Genomic DNA, 13,565 nt, shown 5'->3' on the forward strand with positions numbered 1-13,565 from the left:
CCCATAAAGAAAATAGGTTGTTGCATTATATTACATACCTTCTAGTTATTTTAGATGTATCCTAATCTAAATTCTCTGTATTTATTTTACTGAGGCTCTAAGTCTCTAAGCACTCCTTGGCGCTCTGTTTTCACCTCACAGCTCAGAGCAGATCTGCACATGAGACGTTCACAGCAGTATGCCGTAAGGAGATCAATAAAGGATGAAATTACAACCTCCGTGTAACATGTGAACACAATTTAAAAAATTTAGAGCATCAACAAATGTTCCGGACCAGCACACTGTAGCTTGAGCTCCTCCCATTTATTAGTTTTACATTTTCTGTGTGCAATTTTACATAATAAACTATAATTAAACAATGCACAAACGTCCAGCATTGTTCGATTTGGAAGATAAAAAAAGGTCAACTTTTTTATTTATTTTTTTTGCTGCTACAGATGAAAAAAATAGGAACTGACAAGCAGCTCAGCTGAACGCACGGCTCGACGACGTTGGAAAACAGAGAAAAAGGTAAAATTATACGTTACATTGTCGTGTAGTGAGCAGATTCTATAGTGAAGGAAAACGTGATCTTCCTTGAAGCAAGGCACATATTGCTACTGCAATATTTTGGAAATATTTAATCTTTTCATTGGACAATGAACATATTTAACACAACATAGTCGGTGTGCAGCTTTTATTACAGCGTACATTTTCTGGTCACACACAGCGAATAATTTTAAAGCCACTGGCAACAAAAGTGAGTGCACCTCAAGTACAAATATGCACATTTTGGCCAAAGTGTCAATATTTTGTATGCCAAACATTATTTTCTAGCACTGCTTTAACTTTCTTGGGCATAAGATTCACTGGAGGTTCACAGGTGGCCACTGGAGTTCTCCTCCATGACTAAATCCTGGAGCTGCTGGATGTTAGAGACCGTGGATCCGGTTTTGACATTAATGGATGTTGTATATCTTATCTATCAATCCATACATGAGCCTAGGATCTGGTGCAGCTCATCTTTACTCTGTTAGAGATGAATGTTTTTCTGTACATTGTCCTTGGTCAAATAAAAAGAATGAAATAGATGTCTTAAGTGCACATTTTATTTATTTTGACCCAAAATCAAATGGCTTAGTCCAAGTGATTAATCAATTAGCATCATTGATGGGGGCAGTATAAAAATTACAGCATTTTTGATCATAAAATAGTTGCTTAAATACATTCAGTATTTACAATATAAATAAGTGCAGACAGTCTCATTTATCTGGGTGCCTTCCATAATTTACAGTCTTGTCTCCTTGGATTCTTTCAACAAGTTACCGGCAACGATTCCTAAAAACAACAAGAGTCCAAGGTTTCTGTTTGAGCTAAACTGCTTCCAGCAATCTTCTGCTTTGTTGATGTCCACTGTGTAAATCTAGGGGGAAAAAAAGAAGTAAAATAATTACTGGAAAATCCACAGTTAAGACAGCTTTTTGATTTGAAAAGCACCTACTTGACCTTAGGTAGTGAGCATTTATATCCTCACCTGGCGTGCGAGGTGAACGGCCACAGCGCTCAGCGCGGCGTAGTAAGGAAGGGTCTGTTCAGCGTTGACCCCGGCTACGACCAGGCCGGACAACATGGCCGCCGTGAAACCGCTCAGCCAAAGTTTGGTTTGGTCCTGGAACATCAGTGCTGTGGATTTTACCCCCACCTTAACATCATCCTCTTTATCCTGGTTAATAAAGACAAGCAGGGCATCAGGACTCTACTTTGAAATGTCAGGTTGAATCGTGGTAAAAAGTACACCCCCTGTCAACTGTATAGTTTAGGTTTGTGAAGGATCTGGCTTTTATCAATTATTTACATCTATTAAAGTGAAGAAAACACAAACCACAGAATCCATCATTTTTTTTACTTGTTAATGAGGGATAAAAAGGAGTGTGATTCTGAGTGCTAGTTGGCGTCTTCGCATGTTATTTTTTAAACTCGATATTGGTGTTTTCCAAACAACTGTAAGAGCAAATTTTATTTTAATATGTAAAAATGACTTAATCATCAATTAGTGTGTGTGTATATATATATATATATATATATATATATATATATATATATATATATATATATATATATATATATATATATACAGACAGACAGACAGACAGACAGACAGACAGACAGATAGATATAAGCAGACCGAAATAGTGCCTGAAGTCACGCTCTTGAGAGACTGCTATGACTGTAGCTGACCACTAGGCGTCACTTTTCTTTGTTAGACTGGAGTCCCAAATCTTTGAATTTTCTCCAGCAAAGAAATGCCAAACAAAACTAACAATGGCTCTAATTATAGCTACTCACATCCAACATCACAATTAAATGGATAAAAGCCTCGTTACTATTTTTAATGGGGAAATCTGAAACTACTGGAGCTGATTTCTTCACCTGATGAGCGTAGATTGTGTCGTATATCAACGTCCACATTACGCCAGAGAAATACAGGGGGAGGCACACGGACCAATCGCAAGAGCCCTTGACGGCAGCCCAGCCGAGGAGAGCGCCCCAGTTAAAAGTGAGCCCTGCAGAGAGGCGACAAGAGCAGAACTTTACCTTTACTGATGTGGAGAAGTAATCTTTAGTTAAGTTACTAAGTTTAAAGGTACAGTGGACGATCTCCTTTCAGCTTCGGGTTCCAGAGGGTTCACCTTATCTATTGGTTGTCCCACATACCACTCACTGTAACGTGCTCACCTAACGCCAATGTGTGAGCTTGTTCCTTGCTGCACATTTCTAGTGTTTATGTTTCCAGTTAGCTTCGGTTTGAGCCGTGCATTGTAGCTCCATTGCTCTCACCGTACACTTTGAAAATGTCAGAGTCGCAAGAAGCAACTTGGAAGGCCTCAGAAGAAAGAAAAAAGACCGGATTGTATTTAGGAGATTCTTTCATTCCCCCCCAAGGAGCAGAAGAGCAGGTAAGATGGTCTTGCGCATGTGCAGTTATTCGAAAAGTGAGGTCGGCATTTTTTTTGTACCTACATTTCCGGAAAAATCGTCCACTATACCTTTAAGACAGAAAAGCTGACTAACTGATTAATTTCCTGTAACACTTACCCAACACGAGCTGCGGCCAGTAAGTGATCCTCTTCATTAGTGGGTAGGTGATGACGAGACATAACGAAGAGGCACCCAGAGCTATGCTGTCAGGAGGGGATGAACACACAGTCAGCAACTTTTATAAAGAAAAGCCTCCATAATTACACCAATGGTCACATACAGCCTGGAATAAAGTTCTTTGTACAGTTTCAGCTAAAGAAATAAAATCTTCCATATTTGGCCGACCCTGCATAAGTGGAGCTTTTAGGAACTTTAAGAGAGGCATAAAGTCTGACTTTTCCCTATTTGTTTTTATTTTGACTTGAACTGTGAGCTTCCCAGCTCTACCCTTCCACACCTGCTGTGGTCAGGGACACACGGTGGATTTTGTTATTGTGGAACTGACTGCCTTTCTTTTTCTCTCTCTTTAATTAGACTCTGGCCTGAAACGCCTGAACAGACATGGTGTTACCAGAACTGCTTTGGGCTGGCTTTTTTTCAGACTGCCAAACAACCCTTTACTCAAAATTAAAACTTTCAAAAGGACTTAAAACAATCGGCTGTGCCAAAGTTTTACTCATCTGGCATAAACTCTTCCCACTGATGCTAAGAAACTGGTTAGGAACAACCCCAACCAGCTGAGGATTTCAAACGTCAGTTGCAAAGCACAGTGGCGGTAGCATCATGCTGTGGGCGTGTTTCACTGTTAGTCATTAAAAACATGTTTATATGACATGAAGTTAAGTTGAGCTCTGATTTATAAGTTCAAAGGTCAGTACAGGTACCGTATCACATAGTACCAATGATGATGTAGCTCTCAGTTTCAAAAAGGTTGGTAATCCCTGGATCCCTGGAATAGTGAGCATCTTCAGGTTAGCGGTTTATATAGTGCGTTGTATTCCTGTTTGTCAGGGGGAGAAAATATAGTGCAGTGGGTAGCCATAGTTATGGAGGCTTGCACTTGAACGTTAGAAACCATGGTGCTAATATAACTTTACCACGCAGTAACGGCTCCCAGTCAAGCCTCCACCGATGCGGCTTCAGGCATTGCTGAGTCAGCACTTTGAGCCGGTGTCAAGAGGGGTGAAAAAATCCTCCACCTCAAAAGACCCGTGGCATAACTACCAGCGTCACTCTACTCACTCTCCATCATTTAATAAGGCAAACCAAACTACACACACTTTGGTGAAATTATTCAAACTTGTCTGGGGGCATGATTATGTTTTTACACGGGGGCAAGTTACACTTTAAGTTTGTTGGGAGCAGTGATGGTTACAAAGTCTAACAGCTGCTGGGAGGAAGGATCTGTGATAACGATCATTTATGCACCCAGGATGGAGCAGTCTGTCACTGGAGCTCTCCAGCCCTGAAACAGCTTTTCATGCATGGGGTGGGAGAGATTCTCCAACAGTGATGTTATTTATTTTTTTTGCTAGAGTCCTTCTGTCTCCCACCACCGGCACTGTGTGGAGTCAAAATCCTAGAACAGAGCTGACTTTCCTGATGAGGTCACCTACCCCCGCTTCTTCACAGCTGTAAATAAATGGTAAATGGCCTGTATGTGTACAACGCTTTATCAAAGTCCCCACACATTCACTGGGTAGCGGTGCTAGTCTACATTGTAGCCACAGCTGCCCTGGTACAGACTGAAGGAAGTGGAGCAGACATAAAATCTGCACCACCGGTCCCTCTGACCATCAGCAGCAGGCAAAGTGGGTAAAGTGTCTTGGCCAAGGACACAATGACTGAGACGGTCGGAGCGGGGGTTTGAACCGGCAACCCACCGGTAGATCAGATGCTGCTCCGACAAACTACACCATGGCTGATACCATCTTCTATGGTGAACTTCCCTGTACACCTTTAATTAGATGGTTAATCGCTGGTTATAACTGGGTGTTCCAGTAGGACAATGGTCCCCAAAATGCATCAAAAACTGTTTTGGGATGGATGAAGCTGGGTAAAAATGTAATTCAAGAACTACCCCATCCTTAACCCTATAGTAAGATTTATGGGCTTTTCCTAAAATCTTAACCCTACCTATTCTGCCAATAGGAGTGGTCAGGTTATAAATATGCTGCGAACATGGTGATGGTGACAGAAAGTATGCGGTCTAGAAGCAACTTAATAAGGAAAATTTGACCAAATATCGGAGGAGCCCTTTGTGTATATATTTGAGTCTATATGTATAATTTTGAACTTGCACCAAATTCAATGGGTTTGTGAAACCCATTGCAATTGTTTGATGTACAATGATTCTACCCTGGAAAAATTATGTTTCAAATAAAGCATTTAAAGCCCAATATAAAAATGGTATTCGCCGCGATTAGTGTGCGTAAACCTCTAATCAGCGCTGTAATTCGGATTTCAATACACAAGCTCGGTCGCAATGTCTGCAAACGAACTGCTTCCAGTTACCTGTAATAGTTGAGACACAAGAGAACTCCGAGTGCGAGGGTCAGCTGCCCTCCGAGGAAAACAAGCGCCTGCATCCGTGTAATCTCCCCCGACGCGATGGGCCGACAGGCTGTCCTGGCTACCTGCACACAATCCGCCCTTTTTAATTAACTCTTTGCAGTAGAACTGGACTGCTCAAAAAAAATGACAGGAACACTTTTTAATCTAAGAATATAAAGTCAGTCAAACTTCTGGCAAATGCATCTGGTCAGTTCAGTAGTAGTTGTTAATCAATGGCAGATGTTATGGTGGTAATGAAACGAACAACAGGTGCACCTAAAAACAGGAATAGGTTTTCAGGACGCAGCCATGGACATTTTTTTCTGACTGCTTTTCGGTATATTTTTCATTTCACCAGGGTCAGTGTCACTCAGGCGATACAGAGGTTGCACAGACAGTCCAACTCCACTCTAGGAGAGCTGGACAGGGCCGTTGGAGGTCCTTAACCCGTTGGCAGGACCAGTATCTGCTTGTTGGTGCAAGGAGGAACAGGATGAGAACTGCCAGAGCCCTACAAAGTGACCTCCAGTGGGCTGCTGGTACGAATGTCTTTGACCAAACTATTAGAAACAGACTTCATGAGGGTGGCCTGAGAGCCCAACGTCCTCTAGCAGGTCCTGTGCTCAGTGCTCGGCACCTTAGAGTTTGACTTGTATTTGCCAGAGAACAGCGGGATTAGCAGGTCCAACCGGCACTGGCATGGCCTGGTCAGGATCTGGAGGGGGTGGGGGGGGGGATCCCCCAGGACGACAACCTTATCTCCTGCATGCATGCAGACGATGTCAAGCATGCATACAATCACTTTGGGGCCATACAAACTACTGAGTCCCGCCTTGGACTAGCCTGCTGCATCATTTGTTTCATCCTAAAATTCTCTGTAACTTCACATTAAGCGCTCTGTGGGTTGATCATTATCAATCTCATCAAATGCTGTGGCACCTTTTGCTCCTAACACATTACCCATTTCATATCGGTGTGAATATCAAGCAGGATCCCCCCCCCAATTCAGATTCGGTGTGTTTTCAAAGGATTCCTTTAATTTTTGTTTTTGGAGCAGTGTATATGCTTTAGGTTTCTTTTTTTTGTGTAATCATGTGATTAACACTGACGCAGGTAATCAATCCACAGGACTATGTAGTATAAAAAGCCTACTTTGTTATTATGACATCAAATAAAATCACAAATACTCGGCGCTTCAAACAAGAGCTGCACAATTTACCAATTCAACATTGCCAATGTGACATTATCAACGTTCAATATTCCAATCACATAGAACAGCTTGAATTGTAGGTTCTTATATTTCAAATTCCAGGTATTACTGATCTGCACACAAATTTATTTTGTTTTGATAAACTGAATTTTTTTATGGATGTGGTTTAATACCAACTGATGCCTTAATTGGAACACTTAATAGAATTAAAATTGCATGTTTTTTCTAATATAGCACAGCCTTACTTCATGCTATATATAATACACTTAACTTAATAACTTAACAAACTTTTAAAGAACAGCATGTCACTGTCTATTTTTTTTAACCCCAGAGCTGTATATAACTGTCTTTTTAACTCTAAATCAAAGAGACGAGCAAATGTCTGAACATGTTATATGCATCAAATATGTTTGTCTGTTTTACTTGTTTGTCAAAGTCTTTGTCCCACATATCGTTGATGGTGCAGCCTGCACCTCTCATCAACAGGGCGCCTGTCCCAAACAGGGTGAGCATCCCAAGATCTGGCAGGCATCCAGGCTCTGCTGCCAAGGCGATGCTCCATGTACAGGGAAGGTACAGCAGCCATGTTCCTGAAAACAAAACATAACTTATAAGAACATTATCTGCTAAAAAAAAACAGCTGCCGAAAAAATAAATGTTAAGTCAAGAGGAAACTGTAACTTGTGGCCGAGCAAAGCCTTAATGCCACATTGGTGCCTGACCTGAACCTTTATGTGAAGACACAGTTTATTCTTTAAACTGTGAAGACACAGTTTATAGAATAAACTGATTTTAAAAGAACTAGACGGTCCTCCAATCTTTCCAATCACATTTGTGTTTCAAATCAATCCTTCTGTGAAAGCTTCTTTAACTTGTGGTGTTCCCCAAGGTTTGTTACTTGGTAAATCTTTTTTTCCAGTTAATAGTTTCCTTAGTAGGTATGATCCAGTGTTTTAATGACATCTACTGATTCTATGCCAACAACTCAGTTGTGCATATATTTAAACCACACGACTTTGATAAGTTATGCTAGGGTAAGACAATATAAGGATTTAAAAAAAAAAAAATTGAAACTTTTTAGAAAGAGATATAAGATGAGACTATAAAATTTATATTGCGATGGCCTATGTTGCATTATAATTATACTTATATGTATTGCAGTAGGTTATTTTTCAGTCGTTTCTCATATTTATCTACAGCTTTCTGTTTAAAAAAATGTGCCTGCCACAGACAATAACCCTGTACTGTACAATAACTCACTTTGATTATTACAGGCACACACACACAAACACATACACACACATATACAGTATATATATATATATATATATATATATATATATATATATATATATACTGGGTGCTATTTGCTGGGATGGATGAGGGGGGATTTACCCCCCCCCCCCCCTCTGGTCATTCATGTTTTATCCCTGGGGGGAATACATTCCTCCCCCCTCTGATCTGAATAAGTAATATCATCAGGGGATAAAGTGCTCCGTCGCTGTGATAGATTTCCGTCATTTGGAAAATGAGCCCAAAATGTTCAGTGTAGACTTTTTATTCAAGATTTTAAACAGAAGCTGCACTCAACTAATGAAACCTGGCAGAGCTAGGACATTAGCCAATCAGAAAGAGAGCAGGGCGGGTCTTTGCAAAGCGGAGATCTGCCAGTCTGAGGTTTATCGGTGTTCAATCATTTTAACTTTTGGAAGAGCATCTCAAACTGACCAGAGATGGTATGAATGAAAGTAGCGATGGTCAAAGGTTTCTTTGGATTTATCAGGTCAGAAAGTTCAGCGGATAGAACACCTGACAACAACTTGCCTCGGAAAGTGTATCTGTCGCTGCTCTTGCAGTTAATTGATGAACTATTTCCACCTGTGGCTATGTCACCTGTCAATGTTTATTCCCTCGCTTCCAGTAATTAAGCTGATAAACGTGGCGACTAACCAGGGATCTCCCAAATATTCACTGTTATGTTTTATTCAAAACTAAAAGAGTAACGCTCTAGCTCAGCTAATATAGCATGACACACTTTTTTTGAAGAAGAAGAAGGGTTGGAATGTGAAACGATGTCCCGGTTTAACTGGGTCTGTTTCGAAAAAAGTATATATATATAAAAAAAAAAAAACATTATTCCACCTGCGCTTTTCTATAACAAAGAAAGCAGAGCTGCAGTCAGAGCGGCTGTCAGTCAATGTGCAGCAGCTCCACCTCATGAGGAGCTGAACCAGAACACTGGTTAAATAAAATGACAAGGAGTTTGATGCATACAGATTATTAAGGAAACTACGTCAAAAATGAAACAAATAAACTGCAGCTACAACATGGACTGGAGAACGGGTTCTAACTGTGTGAGGCCAGAGAAAGGCGATTCTCTGAGAGTTTTTGTAGTTATTTGTTATTTTTACACTGAGTGGAGCGTGATGTGAAGCGACACTGTAGAAGCGAGTCGCACCAGAAACATGTTAAATAACCTCCTGTGGGTCTGTGGACTCATTTTACTCCAACCCAAAAACACCTGCCAGACAGACAAGCTAAACCAGCCAAGGTTACCTTGAACAATATTTAACTTAACGCAGAATTTTAATAACATATTTCTAATGAAAGGTTTTCATCTTTAAAAGCAAGTTATGTTTTTTTCTGATAAACTTTAAGCAATTTTACTAAACTTTTTAAAAATTTAACCTCCCATCCATGGTTTTTCTATACCTGCTTTTCCGTACAGGTGTTACGTCATGCCGTATCTGATTGGGAAACGCAGCTTGACGTAACACATGGTGGTGGAGGAGCTGGTGACGATCTCCAGCAGTCAATGAGCGACAGGTGGGGACACAGAGTACATCCTGGACATGTCACTGGGCTAAAATATAACTGTTTTTATAAACTTCAAAAAAGTTATAAACTCGTGAGTTGTGATAATTAATTGGTGAGCAATAACGGGCAAAGCAGAGACTGATTATTAAAATGTGCGATCTGTGTCGTGTTGGTTTTGTGTCCCTCTTTGTCCATGGCTGCTGTTGGCCTTGTATGATCATAGGATTGATTCATATTGAATGTGACAGTGGAGTTAATGTACAGGTGTGAAGAAGATGATGTAATGATGCAAGCTGCTGTGTTTTGAATTAGCTGCAGTTTATGGAGGGTTTTTTTACGTTATCTAAAGAAGAAAAATACCTGGAGAACTCGTCATTTCGTCAAATGGCGTGCCAACCAATATGGCCGCCGCGCAAGGGGTTCTGGGTAACGGAGTCACGTGGTTGCAAGGGGTCTATTGTAAAGTGGAAAGGTGAGTGGACTGTGGACCAGTTTGGCAAAAGTGCAAAGGAAGAACTTGCATGATGCTGCAAATATGAAAGTTAACCAGGTGATGTTATGGATGTGGAAAGTGAAGGAGATTATGGAGAGGGCTGTCCAGGATGGCACAAAGGCTCTGAAGCTGGAAGGTGGGAGAGCGTCAATGGAACTGCCAGATTTGGTAGTATTTGAACTTATATTTGAACTTTGCACAATAAGCAAATTAGGTTATTAAGGTGGCATGACGTCCACGGCCCAGGAATATATGGGCTGACTAGAAAAAATTTCAGTCAAATTGATTATTTTTGCTTTAAACCCCGAATATTATGGATTTTTTAAAATTTATATTAGTACATGTCTTGTGTCCTTCACATTTGCAAATGAATTTTTTTGTTTGTTTTTAAAGAGTATTATTATGTTTTCTGCTCAAAGCGGTTTAAAGTAAACTAATACCCACTCCCGAGTCCTGACAGTTGATGGCGCAAGTTTAAAAACAATAGTCTTAATAATTAAATTAATTAATTAATTACTTTTAATTAATTAATAATTATTAATATTAAAAATAATTTATATATATATATATATATATATATATATATATATATATATATATATATATATATATATATATATATATATAGCCATGTGTGTGTATTTAAATAAGACATTTACAAAAATGTTCTATAAGTGCCAGTTTTTGTAATGAAAGTCAATGTTCTTAGTGTTATAGTTATTCTCGTGTAAAAAGAAAATCACAAATTGAAAGATAGATAGATAGATAGATAGATAGATAGATAGATAGATAGATAGATAGAGACCAAGTTGTAACTATGCAGCTTTTGTTTGACAGATTAATAAAAGGTATTAGCCGTAAGATGTGGCTTTTACAGAGAATGAATGCGGTTACCGATGGGTTTGTCCAGCCTCATGAGTCTCAGGTAAGGCTGAACATGAGCAGGAGCCCCGGAGAGACTGAACGACCTGCTCCCACTGCGCTGTGTCTCTCTGGGCCTGAACGTAAACCGACTCTGGCTGCACAAAGCTCGTCTCCACGCCGTGGACTCTGAACGGACACCGTCTTTACTCCTCGCTGTTTGACTTCGGAGGACGCAGGTTGACAAGGTGGACAGACAGGGTGGGGGACATGTCCCACTCCGAGAGGTCCGCCTCAGGGCGGCCAGGGGGAACTGGCTGCTCAGTCTGGCAAAGAACATGGTTATTTTCTTTGGTCAGCCGCATATCTCCATGCTTTAATCAAAATTAAAAATCCCCAAGGCAACTAGCTATCTAACGATGGTTTCCTTTTTTCTTGTGCGGTACGTTTAGTATTATTGTCCGGTGAAAACACGAAGCGGAACGACTTACGTGCCTCTACTTTTCTGAGTCGACTAGTAAATTAAACCCTGAACTAAAAAAATGATCTAAAAAAAATAATAAAAAAGGGATAGAATATCACATTTTATGTTGAATGTATTTGCTTCAAGGATGAACAAAATAAGGTTTTCTAATTATTGATATAAGCGATTATTTTATATTTTCTTCGCCTCTTTCTCTCCACGCATCCAAAACACAACAATGGCGCCCTCTACTGGCAAGGCAATGCTGGCGTGACAACTGCTTTAATTTAAAGGGTCATATGTTGCATTCCAGTTGCCTCGGAGAACGAAAACAAGAGCTGGGAGTGGAGTAAACCCGAGTAAAAAGCGTTCAAGTTACTAAAGTCGCAAAAAAATTAAAGGTTAGTATTCTAATATGGCGACGGCCAGGAAAGCTGTTGTTTTGTTTGTAGTACCTCTTATAAACGTCCTTTAAAGCTGTACTCTCCACATGCAAACACCACTTTTAATTTGTTTGGCTCAGAGTTGCAGCCGCTACATGTAACATTGATGTTAGACGCACTCTTACAACTGTGTCTTGTAAAATAAACAGATAGATAACATCACCCATATGAGGGTGAGAATTAAGGTGATGATTGGCCGGAATTAATCCTATAGCTGCCTATAATGCAAGAAAAAACAATAAATGCAAAATAATGACAATCCATCCATCCATTGTTTGCAGCTTATCTGAGGTCAAGTTGTGAGGGAAACAGATCCAGGAGAGAAACCCAGACATCTCTCTCCCCAGCAACATGCTTGAGCTTATTTTCATGGAGCCCAAGGCGTTCCCAGACCAGATGGGATATATAGTCCCTCCAGAGAGTTCTGAGTCCTCTCCGGAGGTTTCTCGCCGTGGGATGTGCCAAGAAACCCCCCAAAAGGTGACCCCCGTGGGTCATCTTAATCAGATACCCAAACCACCTCAAATGGCTCCTTTTTCTCTTTTCCCCCCCCCCCATGTTCTCTCATTTTCTCTCTCTGTGAGAGCCTGACTTGCAGCGGTGCTCTGGGCTCTGACCTTGACTCCTGCCCACCTGCGTTTGCTATGATAACAGCTGCGAGTCTCATCTCGCCTACACTACAAGCTTCTGGTCACAAAGACAAAAAGAACAAATGTGGTCAAAGTTCCACGGCAAAAACACTGATACAGCAGAGGAAAATGGCAATGTTGAAATGTGTGATGTTGTGTTTACTTTGGACTGAGACAGAACCTGTCGATTACGGGGAGGGGAGGATGGGGCGAGCAAGAAGCGGTAGATGGGTTCAGGACCACTTGCAAGTGACTAAATGAGATAAGTCACACACACCACATATTTTTCCCATAAGCAATGAAAAGAAAGCTTATATTGTGTTGTCTAAACCTCTGTGATTTTTCTGCCTCTTGCAGTGAAGGAAATGCCTGCTGGACCTGACACATGGACCTGGGGTTAAATGCCTTGTCTATGGTTGGAGTAAGGAAGGCTCCTTATTTTCAAATGGGTGGTAACTTTATTCACTTTCTTGGTGATTGTATTAGGCCAGCAATATCTTTAACGGTGAAATCAGGAATCATTTTTGAATTATATTAATTATTGAATCAGACTAAAATCTAAAAGCTAAAGACTAAGAATAAAGAATCACGAAGAATCAAAAATCTTCTTCTGCCATCGTGTTTTACCTTGGTGAAATTACCTTTGAGGCAGACACCATCTTAGGATACACACAAATAGCATGACACACAGACACAGCAGACTTAGTATTTACAGGTTTTCTCCCCCCCCCCCCCCCCCCCCCCCATACACACACACACACACACATTAGAGAATGCAAGCTGTATCAGAGTCCAGGAGCTCTAATATACAGTAAGTCCTTTTGCGAGTAATATGAGCCATGTTGCTTGGGTAAGTCCCTCCTTCATGAATCTCAAGTAATGAGGTGACTTTTGTGCAGTGATCTTGAGGCTTCATTTACAGAAATGTGCAATTTGATATTCTTGAGAATAACAGTGTGCACGTAGGCAATGACAGTAGTGTGATTGTAACATGATGGACCACAAACTTCTCAGCAGTGGGCGATAGCGACATCTCTTATTTTATAAGTTTATTAGTTCTGGATCTGATGCTTCTGAAGCGTTTAGCTGATGGGAGAGGGGCAAACTGGGTGGGTGGGATCAGTGGAGATGCCTCTGG

At 40.6% G+C, this 13,565-nt stretch overlaps 1 protein-coding gene across 1 annotated transcript; it reads right to left on the minus strand.

Moving 5' to 3' along the window:
* Positions 1–987: 987 nt before the first annotated feature.
* On the minus strand, positions 988–11,354 carry coq2 (coenzyme Q2 4-hydroxybenzoate polyprenyltransferase). Its single transcript, XM_012878499.3, has 7 exons — positions 10,926–11,354; positions 7,145–7,311; positions 5,473–5,594; positions 3,076–3,161; positions 2,410–2,543; positions 1,514–1,702; positions 988–1,402 (listed from the first exon to the last, which is right to left on the minus strand). The coding sequence occupies exons 1-7, from the start codon at positions 11,230–11,232 to the stop codon at positions 1,268–1,270; spliced, it is 1,140 nt and encodes a 379-aa protein (XP_012733953.2). The 5' UTR covers positions 11,233–11,354; the 3' UTR covers positions 988–1,267.
* Positions 11,355–13,565: the final 2,211 nt, after the last annotated feature.

This window comes from Fundulus heteroclitus, chromosome 12, assembly GCF_011125445.2.
Source record: "Fundulus heteroclitus isolate FHET01 chromosome 12, MU-UCD_Fhet_4.1, whole genome shotgun sequence".
Taxonomy (NCBI): domain Eukaryota; kingdom Metazoa; phylum Chordata; class Actinopteri; order Cyprinodontiformes; family Fundulidae; genus Fundulus; species Fundulus heteroclitus.